Here is a 22,551-nt window from a genome sequence, read left to right as displayed (position 1 = left end):
TCACACACTATTACTAATGCCCTACTCACAGACGCAGCAGTCACAAACACTTACCTTTGCAAACAAAGCACTTAATATGGAAGTATTTGTTCTGAACTCTCAAAACTTCTCCTTTGCATGGGTTTCCACAGGTATTGCAGAGAATTGCGGTGCTTGATGGTTTCTCCAGTTGGCTATGTACAGCCTGTGGTTGTGAAACTGCAAGATAAAACAAAAGGTAGAGCATTTTAAAGGCTATCAGGTGCCTCTTCTGTAAGACCTACAAATAATGACAACTAACACCTGGGACAAAACAGGTCAAGCAAATAAAACAGTTTCAACTTCTGGGGTTGGCCAGCACAAGAGTCAAAATCTGCTAAAGGAGATGAGCCAAGCCTTTAATTTCATAACTTTCAAAGGTTCTGCTTGCAAACATTTGAATCATAAATCAGAATTGCTGACAGAGGAAAGAACTCACTTGATCAAGTCTTGGAAGCCTCCACCTGAATTTCAGAAAAAACTGCTTTGTCATATTTTCTCCTCATGAAGTCAAAGACTATAGATAAAAGCTATTGTTTTTATCCAAAATATCCTTAATGAGATTTAGGAACTCTTACACTGTGAGCCAATGATCTTTAAAGTTCAAGGTAATTGCCTTCTTAGCTGACTTAAGGACAGAAATATACTTCTGTTGATATTTTGAGTTCCTACTTCTGAAACACTGACATCCCTGTAAATACTACCTATCAATAAAGAAAGGTTGCTCTCATTTTGTAAGAAATCCATGATTTCAAGAGATTAGGTTTATCTAGGTTAGCAAAATATTAAGTGAATTAAAAATTTGCTGCCATCTTGTGATGTAAATTAGATATTGCATTTATTTGGCTGCTGATAACACATATAAGTTGGCATCCCAACATATTATGTGGAAAAGGTGAGATATGACCTTATTCTTGCAATGCTGGTGCAGTACTTGCATTAATTTTTTATCACGGTGTACTTAGGAGTCAAGATAGAAAACATCAAGGCAGTTAATTATAGAGGGGCTGTAACTCAACAGACTTGGCTTTTTTCCTATATTAACTAGTAACAGGAAAATAGATAAAGCAAATGACATATTATAAAGCAAATTATATATTTAATGACACTTTTCTTCTGTAATGTGGCATGCTTTTTCCAAGGTTAGATTGCTTATATCAAAGTGACTGAATCTGTTAAAATTTTAGCTTCAAAGTAAACTTACCAACGAACCAGTCAAGATGGAGCAACCAGTCATAGGCCAATACACTAAGTATGGCTGGGAATGAGAGAAGTTTCCCTTTAGAGTTTAGTCAAGAGATAATGCCATTGCTGTGCTACCCTTTTACCAACATCCCAAAAAATATAAAAATTGGGAAGTAACTGTTTTGTATGAGACTGCTGCAAAGCAACAAATAAATTTGTAAGAGGCTGGATTAAACTCAGACTGGCCAAGATCTTTAGTTTCTATTCCAGTTGCAATATCATAGTTGCTAATTCGGAAAAACAAAAAAAAGGGCTTCTGAAAGGAAAAAAAGAGGGAAAAATCCCCCCAAATTGATTTTAATTAAAAATCTACTATCAACAAAGCATAATGTCTGTACCTTCAGCATAGAGAAGGTGATACAGAGAAGCAGTGATGGTACTGTCACTTAGAACACATGCAATAACAGGTAATACTATAATCAGTAAGTGAGCTCTTGTTCTTTGATATCCGACGTTGTTGCTCTTCCTTCTCTGCTCTCACCTCATCCCCACTGCCAGTACCTTCTGCAATTCCTAAAAGGCCTTTCCAAATCCACTGAGTTTAAGGAGTCAGTATTTCAATGAGATGCTGAGCCTCCTCTTCCACACAGTCTTCCAGGGCAGTTGCTGCAAGTTTTGCCCAGACTGGCACTTTCTGCTCCTACATGTGAAATGTTAGGGGTTTTTCTCAAGAACAGATGTGGGACTGAGATGCTTATAGCATTATTCGCTTATAGCATTAACATGCTGTCTTGTCTGCTGAAATTAGGTGTTCTGGAATTGTCAAAAAAAGTCCTTTTCAAGGCAGTGCGAACTTTGAAGCAGTTACTGAAGTCCTGGTTATAATTAACGACATCTCCAATAAAAACAACACAGCATGACAGGCAATTGGAAGTTTATAGAAAGGCACATGCCCAAATTTACACAGAACAAACAGTGCACACGGTTCAAGCTACTATGAGGGTATGACTTATTCCTCAAAAGAAAACAGAGGAAACTGCAAACTTTGTGATACTTAACTTCTGACACGAGAATTTCTCTTTACTGTAATCTGCCCAAAACAAACTACCCACCCTAAAAAAGAATCAACCCAACCCTGTAAGAAACCAAAACAAGATACTTTCCCAAGTTATTTAACAGAGTAGCTGCTAAAAGTTTTCAACTACAAAGAAAGAAGGCTTATTCCCTTTCAGAGTTACTAACAAGTATCAAATTTTTAGCATATAATTCATGAAAGACTTAAGAAGAGCTGACCATATCCAGACCATTTTGACCTATACAGCTGCACAGACAATATAAAATTCTGTTTGGAACAATTCAATATTGACTTTTCTTCACACCCAACTCTTCCCATGTCTCAGTCTTTCAGAATAGCATCTCTCCAGATGGCCTGTTTAGATGGCCATCAGTTCCTGCTGTGATATTTCCCACAGGCTGGAGGAACCTGGCCCAGGAATCCCAGCACTGTGCAGAGAAGGTGCTGAGAAACCCAGGTGCCCTGCTGGAGAGCCCCAAGGGCAGCCCACCATGGCAAACATACCACCCTTCCCCAGACTGACAACAGTGTCACATTTTCAGAGACAATGTCACTATTGCACCTGGGAGTTCAGTGCTGCACTTGTTGCAAAACAGCAGAAAACTGAAAATTGTTGCGAAGTTGTTTGGGGTTTTTGGTCTGTTTTGTTTTCTGAAAATTGTTGCAAACTGAAAATGTGGCAGAAAACAAAGTTTTGCTTTGCATGATGTAGCTTGTGCTCAGTGTCCAGAGCTATAGGGTAGGACATTTCCTTCACACATTTCCTTCTCCTTGGGTCTCTGAACTGAGGTTTAGAACTCAAAAAACCCAACAAACGAGCTATAAAATAAATTAAAAAGGAAAATATGTAGTATTGCTTTTGGAATTTTTCCATTTATCTTGAATAACACAAAGCACATTTAAAATATGCATAGGAGACAAAGGAAAATTATTTTTCTTTTCTCTCAGTTCAGAACTAAGCTACTCAATATTTCACACAAAAACCCAGTGGGAATACAGTGCCTTTGAGATCATTACAAAATGGTCCTTCTGAAGACAATTTAAAACACATATTCTTTCATCTAGCACAACAAAATTATACAATTAATAACATGTTAGTTTATATTTTAAAATATTGAAACTTAATATGCTTCATGTTGAAATTGCAGCTGCTGACAATTTTGAGAAACTAACTCTGCTGGTGAACTTCACATTTTAACTTATGTTTCAAACCATATTTAAGAAAATGTTTACATGGCAATTTTCAACATTCTACTTTTATGCCCTTATGTATCAAAATCAGTCTTTGAAGCAGCAGAACATACAATCAACATATTTAATGAGTGAAATAATGAATTTCTGACAGAATGTAATTATCTGAGCCTAGTCATCAGATCCTAACTAAAGAGTTCATTAAAAATTAAATGCTTACATTATATCCTAATTTGTAGAATTTAATGAAATTAAATTTCCTTCTTAACTTTAAATTACTTTTTCTAAACTGAAATACAACTGAATGCCTGATTCTCTAAATTTCCCTTTTGCCCATACTACACACTACAGTCTACTCTAGCAGACGTATCCTCACCGATTCACCAATCCTTAAACCCTTAAAAGATCTGACTGCACTCATTTTTTGTCAAGGACAAAAGCCGGCAAGAAATGAACAAGTAAACAGTTTCCACGGCACCTTTTTGTCCAAGACTTGTCTGCTGGGAACATCATTGCCAATAATCTTGCCAACCGTTTAGTGCTCACACATCTCTGATGTCAAGACGCAGACTCTCTTCAATGGGCTACACAGTACATCATTCTGCAGTTCTGGACCAAGTAGGGCTCATTAACTAGCAATGGTTTGTTACAAAATTGTCCAACAAGATACATTTCTTAGACTTATTTCTATACTGCTTACTCAAGATGTGCACTTGCTGCAAGTATCATGGTGAAGGGAGGACAGTGGTATCACTTGTTATTAAAGCTGCATTTACACACCTTATGGCCACTGTCAAGTGAAATTTTCAGTGTGCTTATAACTTTCACAGATTCACAGAATTTTCTGAGTTGGAAGAGACCTGCAAGGATCATCGAGTCCAATTCTGCGCCCTTCACAGGACATGCCCATGAATCACACCACGTGCCTGAGAGCTTTGCCAACTTTAACCATTTACTTAGACAGTGCCCACATTTCGTATTTCCGAAGTCATTTCTTCAGGGAAAATTTCAGACAAGCTTTTTGTAAAGAGGAAAAAAAGATAGTATACAATATATTTGTTTTCAAGGTTAAAAAGAAAACATATCACATTGTGTTTGAAAGTACTTGGAGTAAAGGTTGTAGTCTGACATTGGTGAACACTGTGACAGGTACACTGGATCTGTGAAAATCCACAGTGTGTGGTAAAAAACCCAACCCTTTGAATAAGCCCAGCTCCTCTGGCATTGCTAGACTAAGTAGGATTTAAAAGCAGAGGGGACCAGGATAAGGTGCCAGGGACGAGGACAAGATTTGGCTGAGACAGAAATGTTTTGGAAGCAGTACAAGACAAGCTGAAGGCGGTGACAGAAGGGAGAAGATTCGGGAGTCCCTGGTCACGCTCTGCTTGGGAGCCTGGGATAGAAAATGTCATCTTCTCTCTGCTGTGAGCAAACTGCTGAGGGAAATCAAATCCTTGGAAAAAGATCCAATCTAGGACAGGCCTATGCAGAGGATGACATACCCCTCTGCCATCAGGCTCTCCAACAGCCAAATGAAAGAAATCTTCATGGGAGATTACAGACTGGATGAAGAAACATGGTCAGAAAGTGCAGAATTCAACACAGCTTTTTCCAGTTTGGTGCTTTTTGGTTTAACTCTGCATAAGAACCTATAGAAGCTATTATTGAGCTTGGAAATCAAGTACTGAAAATTAAGAATACACATTCAACCTGAGATCAAACCTCAACTATATAGCTTAGTAATAAAGACTTTCACCTTCTTTGTTCACTATATGGACACTATTAAGGCCACATATCCCATTTACTCTACATTATTAACTTTGTTCTGAAAACCCAGTTTATCAGATTTATGGCTCTTAGTGATTACAAAAGCCTGAAATGACAGAGGGTCAAATGACACAATTTAATATTAGAACCTCAGAATCCTCAAATGGGTTGGGTTGGAAAAGGCTTCAAAGATCATCTAGTTCCAACCCTCCTGCCATTGGCAGGGACATGTTCTACTAAACTATGTTACTCAAACCCCCACCCAACCTGTCCTTCTGTGAGTACTTTAATATAAACTAAGGAGTAATTTGAATGGAGAGACAACATTCACATGAATAAATATTTTCTTCCCAATACTTGCAATCCCAAAAATTACCAGTCAGTGTAGGGAAAGAGATAATTCCTCTCCATGGTTCCTGGAAGGATAGTACAGAACCAGAGCCTAAAAGCAACAATAAAAGGAAAACCAAAGAGCTTGGCAGGGGTTACCTCCCCTGTTCTTTTTGTGGGTTGTTCTGGGTGTTTTTTTATTGTGTTCTGGAGGTCAGGTTAAAAGAGTGCAAGCCTTTCTTTTCAGGTTCATACAAATACAGTATCATTTGCCTTTAACAGCAACTCTCCATCAGCAGAAAAGCTACATTGATTTTCTTTAGCAACTATCAGCACTACAGGCTCCTCTATAAATTCACAACCTATTACATTTGCTTCATATGATGAAAACATTTTTTTGAGAGGAAAAATACTAGAAAAACATTAATATTTAGAATTATCATTATCAGCTGTTTAGTTCATAATAATGTTCAGCTTTTTCAACAAAGGCAAAGGCCACATTCCAACTCTGAACCAGATATGCAGAGCACTGATAAAGGACATTATTCTGCACAGAAGAATTATCAGCAAATTACCTCTGTGCTGACACTTAAACCTTTCATCTCTATAGCTAGAGGTGGTTACTAAAAATGAAAACAAATATGAGACCCAAATGGCATTTACTCATTAAGTATTTGAGAAACAGGACAGAAGTATTGAATGGGGACATACTGTATCAAGTGATTTGGGGAGGGTGGGGTTCACAGCAGCCTGAAGGGGAATTAATTTTGCAATCTTCCCAGAGCAGGATTAAAGGAGAAGCAGATGAGTGGGGCAGCACCCAGCTGGAATCAGAGACTGGAATTTAAGTTGCTGTTTTACCAAAACCTTATTGTGTCAACCGAGTCAAAACACTCAGGGTTGAATTTAAAAACACACAGATGAAAGCAAAGGAAATGAGCATTTAAGTGCCTCTGAATATCCAGGTGAAGCATTACTCCTGCTAGCCCTGCTCTCTCCCTGTCTTGTGTCTGTGCATAAAATTCAGTGAGGAGGAGTTGTGATGGCATGGGGGTAAGGATAACACAGAAATACATAATACATGCAGTGTTCAGAAAACGACATGTAAGGGGATTGCTGGGTCTTTTTCCACCTAAGAACTGGTGATTGATTATGGAGCCTTGTCTGGGGGGCTGAGACCTCATTGGTCCTTTTCACAGAAAGCAGTTGTGTAATGGAAATTCCACAAGCTTTTCCTATCCATCCTTCCAACCGCACCTGGCATTGGGAAAGAGTGATTCCCTGGCCCCAGCCCTTCCTGGTCATGCAGCTGGGTAGTCAGGGCACTGTGGAAGGAGAGAGCACAGTGGGCCCAAATGGATGAGTATTGGCCTAAGGAGTGGATGAGTTCGATGTTCTACAACAGCATATTTAATAAATAGTGGTAACCTGGTTTACCCCGTTTCTCAATTAGCACCTTGTCTTAAATGCCTTTTCAAATGTGTTTCCCCACTTTAAGGTGCCTTTCCACTGTAACACAATGCCCTGTTCTTCCGAATGCCTCACAACAAAGCAGAAGATCACGAGGATAGAGGAAAAGCTAAAGAAGTTTTGCTCTGAATTGTCCATATTATGTAGTCTCTCAAGCCCTCCATCAGGACACACAGAGGGCTAAACTGTCCCCACACCAGCAGCGAGTTCACTTCACTTGCAACAGTGTTTTTCTATACCAAGAGGATCCTGACCCTCCCCTAGAAGTGCTCACTGTTCTTTCCAAAACCTCTGCTGTGGCTCCCACAGAAAAGCACAATTATTGCTTCTCTCCTTAGTTCTCATACTGTAAGACAAAATATTCACCAAATTCAATAAATCTCTATGTCAATAGTCTCTATTAAATTGAATTCTTACACATCGTCCAAAATCACAGAACACCACGGATCAAGAATCATGTTCTTTTTGAAATGTATACCTGCTTCTACTACCTGTAAACAACCACATGCCTTTTCCAGCATGCCTTTTCCAGCACTTCTTATGCATCGTCATCAGAACAGAAACTCATAGCTGATATAGAACTGCAGGCAGACAGCACAGCTGAGGCCACCTCTGCTTTTACTGCCTGTTACAGAGTTTATGGGACCGGAGGCAAAGGAGAGGTATTATCCAGCAGAATGTGAATACAACCGTGCAAAAGAGACGCAACACAGCTGAAGTATTCAGCACACAAGAGCTTCAAATCTCACCATATGCTCAGTGCAAAACTCACATCACATAAACAAACCTAACACAAGCTAACCTCCTGCCCTCATTATTATAATAAAACACTTACTGAATCCAAACACAGTTAGGAAAAATCTCTGCTGAATTTTAGTAGCTGCTACTGCAGCACTGTAAAGACTATTCCTGTATAGGTTTAGCCAGATTACAGTGAGAAAGGGTATAGAAACAGCACTCAAATACACCCGCATAACACAATAGGTGGGGTTTTTTTTCCCTTTATAAGCTAATATAAACTTCAAAGTAAAATTAAATAAAATGAGTAAAGTTTTCAAATTGAGCTGTGAGTTAAGTGCCAGAATCATTATAATTTCCAAATCATCATTCATATAATTAAAAGAATACAAAACATAATTTAAAACAAATGTTTAACCATCTTTCTCCATTCTGCTGTGTTTCCACATAAACATAGAATAATTATTCTCATGACAGTATCAGTGATTTAGTTACTGCAGCTCCAGATAAAAAACAAGTCATTTCAGGTCAAGGTTCTCCAAAATCTGGAGTCATCACACTGTACCTGTATCTTCCGGCATTCCTGCATTAATTCCCTTCCAGAGGGGAAGTGCCACCAGGAGCACTGCTGCTGTGTGGCTGGTGGCAGGAGCTCAGCCGGCCGGTGGGGAACGGGATCCGAAGTTGTGTGCCGTCACCACTCCAACACACCCGGGGGTCAGATGACTCCTGCAACACCCACACACTGCCAGGAGCCGAGCCAACACCTCACCGTCACCACCATGTAAAAATAGCATCCTACAGAAGCCTAAATACTGTCCTGTCCATGGGGAATGCCACCACTGGCAGGGGCCCGGAGGGACCGGATGAGGGACCTGCCAGCAAGGGGTGTGTTTGCACCAGGTGACGCCACCCCTTCCATACCTCCTGCAGCGTGGTACTGGGCACCTGGGGAAAAAGGTTGAAAGAAGGAATATCTGCAAACTCCTTGCATAAATTGAAAATACAGGCTGAGGTAGCAGAGAAACCCCTCTAACGTCCCCCAAGCACAGGGATCCCTTTCCCCTGGTGAAGGAGGCACAGCCCTGATGTCAGAAGGAGATGATGTAATTAGTGAGATGCTCTCACTGTGAGACACCTGGCAGCCAAAAATCTATTCCCTTATTGTTCATATGGAGTTGGAATGTGTATCACTGGAATAACAGTGATGTGCTGGGCTATTTAAAGCACTACACGGGAACAGAATGAGCATTTCTATAAGGACTTTGACTTCAGAAATATATATGATGAGTACACTACTGCCTTGGGCCATGCCAGACATGGTCTGCAACTTTAAATAGCCCGCAGCTGACGTGGCTTGAGACCCAGGGTACAGATCTGAAGATCCAGGTTCTGCACAATGAATCAGAACTATGATTTACTCCATTTAAAAAAAAATCTTTTATGTGTTATCTTGCAGCAACTGACTTTTGGTGATGTTTGATTTCGTTCAATGCTATCGTGCTGCCTGTGTGAAGCCAAATCCATCCCCACATTCTTTTGGATCACCACCAGCCACCCTGGCTGAGCTCTCCAGATACTGGCAGGATTTGGCCTACTTAGTTTTTTCCCAGCGGCTACTTCAGTTTGGCAGAAACACAGGAGGCACTTTGCTAAATAGCAATGCTCTGAAGGCATGTAAATTAATAGGCAAGAAAAGTGAAAGGGCTTTCACTCTTACACAGCCTTTCCCTCTGCTCGCCAGGCTACCAAGGCTAAGTGCTATGTAACCTGCATTTTGAGGTTGTACCATCGTAATGCAGTCACACAGTGCACTAATTTGTGTTTACAATTCTAGGTGTGATCCACGAGCCTCCCCCGCGGTCTCACTGCTTGCTTATGGCAAAGCAGAAATCACACTTCAGGAGCTTGGAGGGTTTTGATGGTGTTTCTGTGAAACTCCAGCACAACTCATGAGCTTCACAGGCACAAAGCACGAGGCCATTGCACTTCATTAGTGTGATGGGCTGACCTGGGGGAGTGTGACAAGAGACAGCAGTGACAGCAGCTCATGTGAGAGCTCAGGGACCTCCTGCTGCAAATGATCCAGAAAACAGTATAGCTTTAACCTGATTTCTCAAATCAGTATAAGCCAAACTCCCCTGTTTTAACTTTAATAACAGCACACTGCCCTTGCTACATGAAAGGTCAAGACACTTGGCTCCTCTTACAACCTCAAGTCCTGGTAGCCACAGCAGTGCTCTCACCCATCCTGTGTTTTAAGTGTCCTTTTACCAAGTTGACTTAGGTCAACTCCTTCACCAGCATCTTTGCAAACAGTAATCAGACAGCTTAGTGATGAATTTAGGCCACTCTGAAATGGATTAGTTGGCTGCAACGTCTTTACAATCTGTGGTACCATGGGCTATAAATGGCATTTTAAAAAAGATTTCAGATCCTTTCCTAATTAACTCGGGCTTTTTTTCCTGTATTCATTGGCCTCTTCCCAGTGAAAACTAAAGTGAATATCAATACCAACTGGACTGGTCATATAGTTTAGTTTTAGGTAGTTCCTGTGAGGAGCAGGGAGTTGGACTTGATGATCCTTGCAGGTCCCTTCCAACTTGAGGTACTCTAGAATTCTATGATTCTTTGAAGGTCACAGGATATAGCCTAACCCTGTTCCTGTTCTTCCATGTTCACACCACTTGACTAGACCTATTTTAAGCTTTTTCCATAGTCTGTCTCTGAAAATATGTTTTGGAATGGAAAACAATGTTTTGGAACAATGTTAGAGTTTTATCTTCACTATAAAACATGTGTTTTCTAACATTAGTGTTTTCTAACTAATAATTTTTTTTAAAAAACAATGACAAAAAAACACCACCTGAGATTCAGGGACTTAGCAATACACTACAGGTGTGTATCTGCCTCCTAACAGCAAAAAAACTTGTCCTGGACTTGAAGTTGCTCACCAAGTTTCTACCCAACCACCTATATGATTCTTTAATTGTAAATGGAGACTACAGAGTCCAGTCTCAATACAGATTAAGAAATTTACTTCTCATAAATAATCTATAATTAATGAATTTTACTTTGAAAATGCTGGAAAATACCAGAAATCATATTTCACAGATTTTCTCAGTATACTTTAAGATATCTTTCCTTCTAAGTTGCAAAAACTGGTTATCGTGCTGGTTATCATTCTTTTCACCTTTGGTAGTTTTGAACCATGTTAGTGTTCATTTAGAATTTCTATTGAGGGTAATATGATCACAAACAGAGGTACTGGTCTCTTCCCTCTGGTAACCAGTGACAGGACCTAAGGGAATGTGTCAGGGGAGGTTTAGGTTGGATATTAGGAAAAGCTTGTTCACTCAGAGGGTGGTTGGGAGCTGGAACAGGCTCCCCAGGGCAGTGGTCACAGCACTAAACCTGACAAAGTTTAAGAAGTGTTTGGACAACACTCTCAGGTTGACAGTGTGATTCTTGGGCTGTCCTGTGCAGGGCCAGCATCTGGACCTTGATAATCATTGTGGGTCCCTTCCTACTCAGGATATTCTATGATATGAAAAATGCAACAAAATTAAGCATGTCTCTGTATATAACGATACAGATTTTGGCAATACTTCATCACTACGACAAAAATAAAATCAGGAAATAGATGTATCCTTTTAACTATTAAAACTGAATAATTGAACTGATGTATTCCTAGCTGCTGTGCTCAAATTTGGAACTACTGCTGAATCGCCCTCGCCCTCAAGTACTTACAATACAAATAAGAGGACAAGCCTATGGTAGAAGTGAAAATCAGCAGTAAAAGGGTAAAGATTTACTGAGGTTGAGTTGGGTAAATGGTCTCTCTACAACTAAATTCATGTCTTCCAACTTTCCACATGGACTCTCCTGCATCAATCCCATTCCTGCTGGGAATGGACTTGCAAAAACACCCAACTCTGCCCTTGATGACCTGTTGCATGTTACCAAAACCTGCCCTGCTCAAAAACTGCCTCAGTTTAAACATCTGGCTCTCAAACACTTCCATCCTCAAGTCCACACAAAAGAAAATATTTCTCATCAACAGCACAGCAATGAGCCTGTCATGGTCATCTCTGAAAGAAACACACACACACAAGTCAGAGAAAGTGGGCTCTTGGAGTTCAAGGCACTGAAGTATAAGAACCTGCTTTAGCAGGGAGGTTGGACTAGATGAACTCCAGACGTCCCTTCCAACCTCAACCACTCTGTGATTCTGTGGCAATCCTGCATATTTATGAAGCAGGAAAAATCCACTGAGCTCTGCACGACAGAGCAGGCAGCTGTGCTTGCTCCAGAGGTAACTGGGTCATGAATCCTTTTCTGCTCCTTGCTATCCCTTAGGAATAAAGAGCTTCCTTCATCCCTGAAATTCATGATGACAGCCCTTGTCTGCTGGCCGACAAGTTGGATGCTTGAAACTAGAACTTCTTCCACTCCCAGTTCCTTTCTCCCACAGGGAACCTCTCCACAGTAGACCTAGATCCAGACCAAAGGGTGCACGAGCTCCCTCTGCTCCCCCAACTAGAATGAAAGCACCATCTAGTATTCTTCAGAAAACTGCACACCCAAAAGAGTGAGCAGAAATCAAACACAAAGTGTAAAAAGCCTTTAGCAGACATTTTATAACAGGAAAAATGGTATATCAAACCCATAAATGGGGTGCAAGAAAATGCTTAGAGAACAAAAAAAACCAATTCTTATCTCATAATGAGGTGACAGAGAACCAGCATGCCCAGAACATGGTCTGCAAAGTGACACAAGTCAGAGGATAAAGGGATACCATCTGGTTAGCAGTAAAAAGACAAAGGAGAGCCACAGTGATGGTCCCACAGGTCACACACCTTCAGAAATGAACCTGCCATGCAGGGAAACTGCTGACCCCATGAAACTGATAGGGATGGCCAGTAACAAATGGAGTACACATCAGATAAGAAAAGATTTGCTTAAGTAGAGGTCACAATTTAGCTCAGAAAAACTGCCATGTAATAAGGATAAGGCAAGCAATTAACAAAAGGTATTAGTTTCTGAAAGGTCAGGTACTGTGAGGGACTAACCAGAGAAAGGACTGCAGAGCACTGGAGGGAAACTGTATACCTAAAGGTAAGCTGGGAAAGGCAACAGGATAATGGCATGGATTGTATTAAGGAAAGGCATCCTGGCTGCAACAGAAACGCGACTGCAACAAGAACCACCAAGACAAAAACTAGAATCTGAGCCCAGCATTTTATGGGAGGGAAATCAAAGAAGTAGAACGAGGCAATAAATGCCAGTTGGTGTGGCCAAAAATTGCTCTTGGTAGGCATGAGAGTTAGAAAAACTAATTGATAATATCTTTTAATACAGGAGGAATTAAACTACAATTCGAATTTGACATTTAGGGGACCATGAATGGTGCAAGAAAGATGACAAGCACTGCAAAGATGCCAAGATAATTTTCGGGTATTTCTTCTGGGAGTAAATGAATGCATGGAACAGGTTTTTAAGGGAGGATTTTTCAGTGTGGGCTGATGCTACATGCACACGAAGAGAGAAAGAGATCACTAACTGTTAATTTATCATTGTTTTACATGCAAAATTACCATTTAAATTGTCTGGATTTTTTAATCAAGGGAAATTTCAAGTGCTTAGATAGAGAATAAATAGAATTATTACCCAAATAACTAGATAGATTCAAAGGATCTTCATTGCATTGCTCTGTTCTGAAAAGTTACACAGACTTTGCCATAATTCTGCAATCACCAGCTACCTATCATACAAGATTATCAAATGATAATGTGGGTTGGGTGCTATTTAGAAAAAAAAAATACAATTTCTCATGTTTTAATTAGAATCAACACATTTAACTTTGAAGGCATCTTATAAAAAAAAAATGAATGCACACAACTGACCCTCCACCAAAAAAAAAAAAAAAAAAAAAAGGGGGAAAAAGAGGAAGATTTTGAGAGAGCTAAGAGGCTTGGGTCTAGGTCTAAGGGAAGACTCATGTGCCTGGAATGCCACAGACTTAAGTCCAAAGCTCCAAGGCTGAAAACCTCCTCCTCACGTCTGCTCCCTGGCACATCCAAAGGTAGAGTGAGCTGATTTTTCACTTTCCATTTCCCAGCTGTCTGTGGAAGACTGCAGGAAAGTGCCTTTGGCTTCCCTCAGTTTTCCATATGTAGTGGATAGTAAAACAGCTCTGTGTGCTTGTTTGTGTCTTTTCTGAGTGGGTGGTACAGAGTGTTTTATTCGGTGTCACTCAATGGATCTCAAAAGCTTCCATCTGAAGGGTTACCTCCCTTGTTTTCCAAGAAAACATGACTGTAAAGACCTTTATGAATCCTTGTCACATTTGTTGGATACACTCTTCCCACAAGCCTGGGCTGCCTTTCCACAAAGTCAGTCTGGCTATGGTGTGTGGCACTATCAGGATAATAACAGAAGGCCAAACTCACATGCAGAGACCACCCTCTGCAAAAATAGTTGACTATCATCTTCAGATTAGGGCAATCTGAAAAAGTAGCAAGGTGAGTTTAACACCAATAGATCCAACAGGGAACCACACTCACGAACTCCTCTCACTCAGGGGCCCAGGAGGCTGCAAGTCTAACCCTGGTTTTAGCACAGACAGCTCTGCTCAGGTTTGTGCAGGCAAGGAGAAAGATACTGAAATCAAGTTCAGGAGCCGGACTGTGAAACCAAAGTAAAAAGCCCTGAACAAGAAATCTGCCCCAGAGGGCAGAGGGGATTTCAGACACATCCCCATCTGCAGGACTCTCCATCCTGTGCACACACATCTAACTCCCAGCACTCTAATCCTTGCATTTAGCCCCCAGTGACCATACCAGAGAACATTTTTCTGCCTTTTGCTTTCCAAATCCCATTCTCTGTAAAGGGATGTAGCTGCAAAGCAGCAGGTCAGACCCAAAGCCTACTTAAATACATTCATTTTAGTTGATGATCACTGAGGAATTTGTCAACAATGTGGAGTGCTGTTTTGAAAGTAAAAAAGAAGTCATCACTGCAAATGTGATGCTGTTAAGACTTAACATTGTTTCCAGTAAAGCCCACCAGTAAAACTATTATTGATCTGCGTGGAAGATCAGCATTAATTTCTGAATTCAGCCAAGTTTTGATCTTAGCAATTGGTTAAGAGTGTTCAGCCTTTCCCCTCTTTGCCTGAGGTTACAACTTTCCACCAGTAACATCTGAAATGCAATTATGTCTCCGAGCTCACTTTGATACCAAGAAACAAAGTAGATTTTTTTTTGAGTACGTCTAGATTAATTGATATTCCTTATTGCTCAGTTCCAACATAAGTAGCTCAAAAATTTTAAGAATCAATTTTAAAAAAACACTGGACTTTATGTCTTCTACTGTTCTGCAGCTCCCTGGCTGTCTGATAATCACTTCTAGCACCTCCACCAGTTACTCAAGCCATATTCCTGCCAGTCCCCTCATCTTTAGGGCATTGGTTTATGGAGAACCATGACCTGATATCAGAAACTGTCATTTTGTTGCTGCACCCCTGCTTGGCATCACTCTTTAGGCTGGTATTTGCTCCATCTGTGCCCTCAAATGGAGGAGGGGAACAAGCACATTCCCTGGCTTGGAAAGGAGCAAATGTTTGGAACTGGGGAAAAAGAGTTTAGAAGGAATTTCCATGGCTCATTTCTCTTTCCATTCCCCAGTACAAACAGAATAATAATAACAACAGTGATGCCTGCTTGTTACAGCAACACCAAAAAGCAAAAGCAAGATAAAATAATATAGAAAGCAGTAGCTCATTTTGCTAGCTAAGCCACAATGTATCACGCCCAATCATTAATTAAAATATAATTTACTAGCTTTCCAATAATGCTATATGAAATGTGTTTCTAAAAGGATTAGAAACAATAATTTAAGGACCTTTCCAAAGGTTATTTTTTTTATGTTGTATTCTACAGCCTATAAAAATGTCTAGAATAATTACACTGAAATATTAAAACTGAACTCCTGATTTTATTTGTTCTGCTTAATTTGGTACTAGGAAGGGATTAGATGCTATTTTATTGCAATCATACAGTTACTTCAAATATATATACAGGTATTGATGTTACTGAAGTGCTGGTGCTAAAGTCACACTACCTTCCACAGGTGCAAATTAGTTAATTTTGGTGAATTTGTCACAGTATGAGAATTTCTTCTTAGATTCAGTTACACCCATACAAACCTAGTTCTGCTTCATCCCCATCAGACACATCATCACATCGCCTCCCTTTTCACATTTAGGCTACACAGTTTCTGCAATCAATTATCTTTCGACACCACATTCATAGCAGAAACGTGCTATATTCACACAAACATGACCCTGGAGCCTACAGCCACAGTGCTACTTCTTGCACAGTTCTGCAACTAACAGTTCTATTACTGATGGTACTTTTTGAAGCTCTCTACACAACATGCTTTGTGACCAAGTTTTGGGTCGTTTCATTTGCGACCCGTCACCTCATCAGACAGCAAATGAGTTTTATTTCAAACTAAATATTTTGTTCCGAAGCTTTATATTCACCTTTTACATACAGAAGGGGATGAAGCAACATCATCTGATAAACTTATGTCTTATTTATAAAAAGAAAGATGTTGCACACCATTTTTCCCAGGTGATGTACAGAAATTCAATTCAGTGAAGGACAGATGAAAATCCAATGCCAAATCCCACATTAACCTCACTTCCCAATTTCAACAAGGCTGAATCACAGACAAAGTATGTTCATTGTGCTGAGGGAACAGCAGAGTGGTCTGGGGACGGCAGATGCTGAAGCCCAGAAGTCCCCATCCAGCCTCTGTGCCCAGGTTGCTTCTGCACGGAGACCTCAGTTTAGAAGAGGTGAGGGAAACTGGTGGCCAAGGTCTGGTCCAAGTGTTATGTCAGGGTGAGGCTGTGGTGACAACAAAAAAGGCTGCTACAGTCTTCATACTGCCTTTATTTACCTAGTCCAACTCACTGGAAAAGATGGAAGAAGAGCAGGTCAGGACAGATCTCAGTACTGCTGTTTTTAAAGAGCAGCTACAAAAGGGATGGAGGCTCTTCTCTCTTTACAAGGAGCTACATGGAGAAGACAAGGGACAACAAGTACAAGTTGCACCAGGAGAGGTTTCATCTTGATGTAAGAAAGGAATTTCTCCCAGTGAGAGCAATTCAGCCCTGGAACAACCTACCCAGGGATGTGGTGGACTCCCCTTTGCTGGAGGCTTTTGAGATGCAATTGGAAAGGGTGCAGATAATCTCATCTAGGTTGCTTTTCCCCAAAAGATTGAGCTAGGTGATCTTTCAAGGTCCCTTCCAAACTGAGTTGTTCTATGGTTCTGTGAACAAATGCCATCCTGCATGATGAGACACATGATTCAGAAATTCATTTTTTGCTCACTGAGAGGGGAAACTGCAAAATATGGTTGGTAAGCAGCACCAAAGAATGCTTTTCAAGTCAAAACAAGAGAGCAAAAGAAACTGTTTTGAGGGACTTTTTTAATCTAAACTGGCTTTTAGTTTCCCTGGGACTGAACCTAGTAGGTCATCACATTCTATGCAAAACATACAATTAACCTAAAATTGAAGCCAAGGTCTGGTAAACACCAGGTACCTTTATTTTCCTCTGTCTCAAAAGAAGCCTTTATCTCTGTTGCTAACAGAGAAAAGTAAGTCATTGCAACATGGAGGCTGGCAGCCCCCTGGGCAGATGTAGGTCACTCCTCCTTCTCCTCAGAGGAGGAAGGAAACCAGGAGTTTCATCTGGCTGCAAGCTGCTCAAATTGCCAATAATCCTACCAATTCAAGTCTTTAATAACAACCTCCTAAGACGACAATGACGTAGGATGCTATCCCTTGACCTACATGGTGCTGAGGCGAGACTTGGTCTGTTGGGACATTGTGGACACAGCTGTTGATGGACTCAGCTCATGACACTACACGTTCTACCACATCCTCTTCCCGCTATGTGCATGGCTCTGAACTGTTTGCATTCAAAGTCGTTCCTCCTAAACCACTCCAAGATCCCTTCCACTACCCCACAAGGGATGATCGCTTACATACGTGTTTGGCCTATGCATTGACCACTGTTTGTTGGTGAGCTGGCATTATGCAGAAGCAGGATAAAGTATGCATAGCCAAACCTGGGGGACCATGGGATACAGGGATGCATCCCACAGGCAGCTAGCAAGGAGGCTGGGTGCCAGTCCCCAGTAAGCACATACATCCCACCACACAGTTTAAGAAGAGAGGACAGGCTGTGGCCATCAGGGCTGGGCTTGTCCAGAGAAGGACAATGCCCAGTAGCCAACTTACTTGCAACCAGGCCTATTTATCCCTAATTTATCTCTATTTTTCCACAAATTCTTCTCCCTGACCCACCCTGATGTCTCCTTTCCCCAACTTCTATCCTTCTCCTGGACATTCCCTTTCTCATAGGAACATAGTTCCTTCACACTTTCGTTCCACCACCCCTGAGGCTTTTCATGTTGCTGGACAAAGTGAGTGTGCCTTACTGTTCTCCAGGGCTGCAACACATGGGAGCTCTTTTCACTCTTCCCCACTGTTGACCATCACAAAGTGGAGTCAGAGCACAGTCTGGCTCTGCTCTACTCCCAGAGTATCACAGAAAAATAATGAATTTAATGGAGACAAGCCCAACTTTAGTTTACTGTGACACACAGAAAGAACAAGTGGTCCATGTCAGCACATTTCCAGTGTTTATTTCTAAAACAGAATATAAGCAAAGATAAATCTCCTCCCAGTCCAAATACTCCAAGTAAATGATGACTCAGATGGTAAATACCCTTTCTATCGCATCCCACTTCTCTCTGTCATTTGGAGTGACAGCCCTGCTCTCACTGAATTAAAAAAGGACAATTCTGCTTTGTAATGAATGAAATCAACATTCCCTCCTGTATGACTCGCTTTTCTGAACTGCTAAGCACTATCAGCATCTGTACTGCCAACCTTTTGTTTTTAGTAGTGTTTCTGTAGGAACAAGTCTGAATTTCAAAAAGTTATTTTCTAGGTAATCTCTTAAAACACAGATATGACTGTAGCACTGAGCAAGGTATCTGAGAAAAACATAGTCTACTAAACTGATCAAGCTGGAAGGAGTGAGTATTAATTTCATATTCAAAGCATGATATGCAACTCCGTGAAAAGACTGATAGGATCCTCAGGGTATGAAAAATTATATGATGCAATTGAATTATCTCAGCAATACAGGTTCTTACATAAGAGCTAGAAAAAGGACACAGTAAGGGCTAATGTGTCAAATAAGCAGAGAGCTAGGAGCAATTCCTTAATGCAGTCCAATCCTTACCTCTGTAATAATTTTATCTACAACTGTCAATGAGGCTGTGTAAAATGAGACATCTCATGGAAGTGCTTCTCTCTGCAGATTAACCAACTTGCTTATTCAAACCAATGAGACCTTAGGTGCCAAAAGTGTAAAAGTCTGAATTAGCCACCATGACTGGCAGAAATCCTTAATTTCACCTAGCCTCCAGACTCAGTCATTCTAACAACATTTTTCATACTATCACAAATCAGTCCCAACTCTTTAAGCAACTCTAGTATTAATACTTTTCTCTTTCACTAAGCATTAGAAATTCCACTACCTCAATTTTAGTCCCTCTTCTAACATTGAGCTGAAACAGAGTTGAAAATCCTAGTCTGAATTTCAATCTGGCACACAGGAATGACACGCACTTATGCTCCAAGCCATGCAGCTTGATGACTGCCATCATGTCACAGGTTCCCTGTCTGACACCACGCTGACAGCCCACGGCAGACAGGTTACAACATCATGCATTGTACCACTGAGTTCATAATGATGATGCTTTTAGACAGCTTCATATTTCCAAAGCACTGTGAGTAAGACTAACATGGCATCTTTTCCAATGGCAATTGTAATCTTCAAAGGAACAAGTCTTCAGTTCTTCACTCTACATAAACATGAGCTTTATACAAATACAGAAGTCAAGTAGAAGTTCAGTCTTCCCTTGTTTACTAACTCCAGGCATCCAGAAATTAGAAAAGTAGTTAAAGAAGGTTCCCACTACCATAAAAGAACCAGAAACTTCCCACCATAAAGTCCATCACCACAGGCTGGCACAGAATATCCTGTGGAATTGCCTCACTTGCACTCAATGCTAGCAGCTCAGGTTAGACACCTAACGCAGCTGAAGTCAGACAAGATAAATCTAAGCCTGAGCATATAAGTGCCTAACTTCTCCCTCTGTTTTCTGTGCTTGTTTAAAATTCTAGTTGTGATTGTGAGTTTCTTTATTTCCTATGCAACCCATGTCTGAATATCCTAAATCTCACTGTCACTCAACTGCTGGCTCTCCTGATCCTCCTCATCAATGCTTCTCGTGATTCTGGTGTAGGAGCCCTGTAAACATGTGAAAATCTTACCCTTCATTAGGAAAAGAAAAATACAAATACAAATTTCTACCATCATCCCTCCAAGTTATTTGAAAATTGTTTATAATAATTTCAATTAAATATAATGGGTTTTGGAAGTTAGAATTTATAACCATTTGGAGAGGCCTGTAACACTCCACCACCAAGTGTCAATCCTTTTTGTGTTATTTTCTTCCTTTTTGTGCTATTTCCCCCCTTCAAGTACCTCTACATAATTAAGAACTTCTAGTTGTGAATTATCCCAATTTTTCAAGCCTCCTCCTTGGATTTTCCTCTGCAGACATGAATCCATTTACAGTCTTTCATATTTTGGATGCTCATACTAGTACAGTCTATGCTAATATAAACATCAACAAAGAATGAAAAATATCAGCACAGTATTTCAGCTGTATTGAAGTCAACTGAAATGTATAGAGTCAAGGATCTTCACAGATATTTATCTTGATGGTTTTGGCAGGTAACACTGCAAACTTGCTGGAAGAAGGATCATAATTACTTTTTATGCCAATACCATCCCAGCTTTTGTTTCCTGAAATGCAAATGCCAATAGTAATGCAAATTTAATGAGAAGAGTTAGTAATTCCCAAACAAAATCACACTGTAAATGAAACAATGGGTAAATATATGTTATTCAAAGCAAAGATGTATATAATGGTTTAAGCATTTCTCGTGGGCAAAAATTAACCATGTGTGACATTGTATAATAAAAATGAAACATCTCTAAGCTTTAAAATTAGGTAATGCAAGAAGAAAGTCTCTGAGTATTTCCACAATGTTACAAATTCTTATTTCCAGATTCTGATTACACAAGTTCAGAATATAACCAAATACTAAATAAACATGCAAACTGTATCCTTAATCAAGAACTCATATCAAAACTTTACAGATGAAGTAAAAAACAAAGAAAGAAATAGAAAGTCTTTTAGGGGAAGGTTTGTAAAACAATAGAAAATATGCATATAAACACCTGGGAACTGCTGGCAAACACAGATATGGCACTGAGGGAACGGAAGGACCAGCGGAAAGGCAAAACCCACCAACTACTAATTCCAATAGCAATAGAAGAACAACAGAATCTCTGGAATGGAGAAACAGCAGGAGATCACCACCTGTTCTTTGGCCCTGCTATTCACAACAAAAAGGCCTTTCTTCATGTTATTTTCTTAAGAAAATGTAATTTTGCATGGAATACCTGCATTTGCTGCCAATTCTTCCTCTTAACAAAAATAATAAAAAGTGCCCAAAATGCTTGCTAGCAATTTGCAAAAAATGAGCAACACTATGTCATTCTATGATTTCTATCTATTATCTAAAAATACAAAATTTTTTTGGATAAAATATTCTTTGGTCAAAATGGTGTCATGGAGGTTTTCTATACTATCTATACTATCTTTATTTAAAAATACACCATTAATACAGTACCATTTAGAATGGCACTTGAGAAAGCAACAGACTTCCTGCACCTCTAGTTCGAGAACAGTTTCTGCTGCACTTCCCAATTTGCTTCTTTTAAGCCTCCATTTAACTTTCTTTCCAATTACAGGTCAAATCTGCCACCTAATTCATGCCATCAGACCCACTACTGACAGGCTGCTAGGATGGTTACATCATATAGGTGTAATCAACACTTATTTACAAACTGATGAGGCCGATTCCAGTTGTGAGTTCCACTTAGCAGCACGTAAGGGGGAAGGAAAATTGCTGTAACTCATCTCTTTGTCCTCCAGACAGGCTGCCTATGTGCCCAGCATTGCAGCACTATAGCAGCAGTCCCCAAGGATGCTCCAGCAGACTGACAGCTTTCCCACTTCCATATTTGGTCTGTTAATAATTACCAGGAAGGGGAGAAAGACAGAAAATAAACTCATTATTATCACTCTGAAAGCTTCTGAGATGGAATTTTTCATTCATTCTGGATGCTCCCTTTTTAACCAGTGAGATTACATTTGTACAAAGGTAGAATTATAACTCTCACTTTAAAGTGTATTCTTCTACTCACACAGTAAGATTTAATAACTGTTACTTAAACCACTGATCCAAAACCTTTCAAACACACTCAGACCTACTCAAAACCTTTAATACTTCTGTGCCAATCCCAAACTCTGGTACATATCAATCCACTTATTAGTTTTATGATTAGGTATGAACATAATTAGAAAATGTAATAAAGTTTGCTCTTTTAAACTCAGAATTGCTCTAATCTTTAGAAAAAGCTCCTTTCCCTTGGTATTTTTTTAGGCTACCATTTTACAGACAGTTTTATACTACTGAGATTCTACCTCTCCTGCCTAGGAATTCCCTATATATTTTACATTCAGTCCAAAAGAAAGTGACAGCC

At 40.1% G+C, this 22,551-nt stretch overlaps 1 protein-coding gene across 10 annotated transcripts in view; it reads right to left on the bottom strand.

The window, feature by feature from the left end:
* ABLIM2 (actin binding LIM protein family member 2) overlaps nt 1-22,551 on the bottom strand; it is a 137,830-nt gene that overhangs the window by 99,209 nt on the left and 16,070 nt on the right. For 9 of the 10 annotated variants that reach the window (XM_050337623.1, XM_050337625.1, XM_050337627.1 and 6 more), the window contains exons 1-2: nt 8,340-8,370; nt 55-198 (exon numbers count right to left, since the gene is read on the bottom strand). In XM_050337623.1, the coding sequence (XP_050193580.1) occupies nt 55-198; nt 8,340-8,355 (160 nt within the window). In that variant the 5' untranslated portion in view covers nt 8,356-8,370. Of the gene's footprint in view, nt 1-54; nt 199-8,339; nt 8,371-22,551 lie in introns of those variants that run through there. The other variant, XM_050337624.1, reaches the window with a different exon arrangement.

This window comes from Myiozetetes cayanensis, unplaced genomic scaffold (genome assembly GCF_022539395.1).
Source record: "Myiozetetes cayanensis isolate MyiCay16 unplaced genomic scaffold, myiCay2020 scf7, whole genome shotgun sequence".
Lineage (NCBI taxonomy): Eukaryota > Metazoa > Chordata > Aves > Passeriformes > Tyrannidae > Myiozetetes > Myiozetetes cayanensis.
This window is presented reverse-complemented; position numbering and strand designations above follow the sequence as displayed.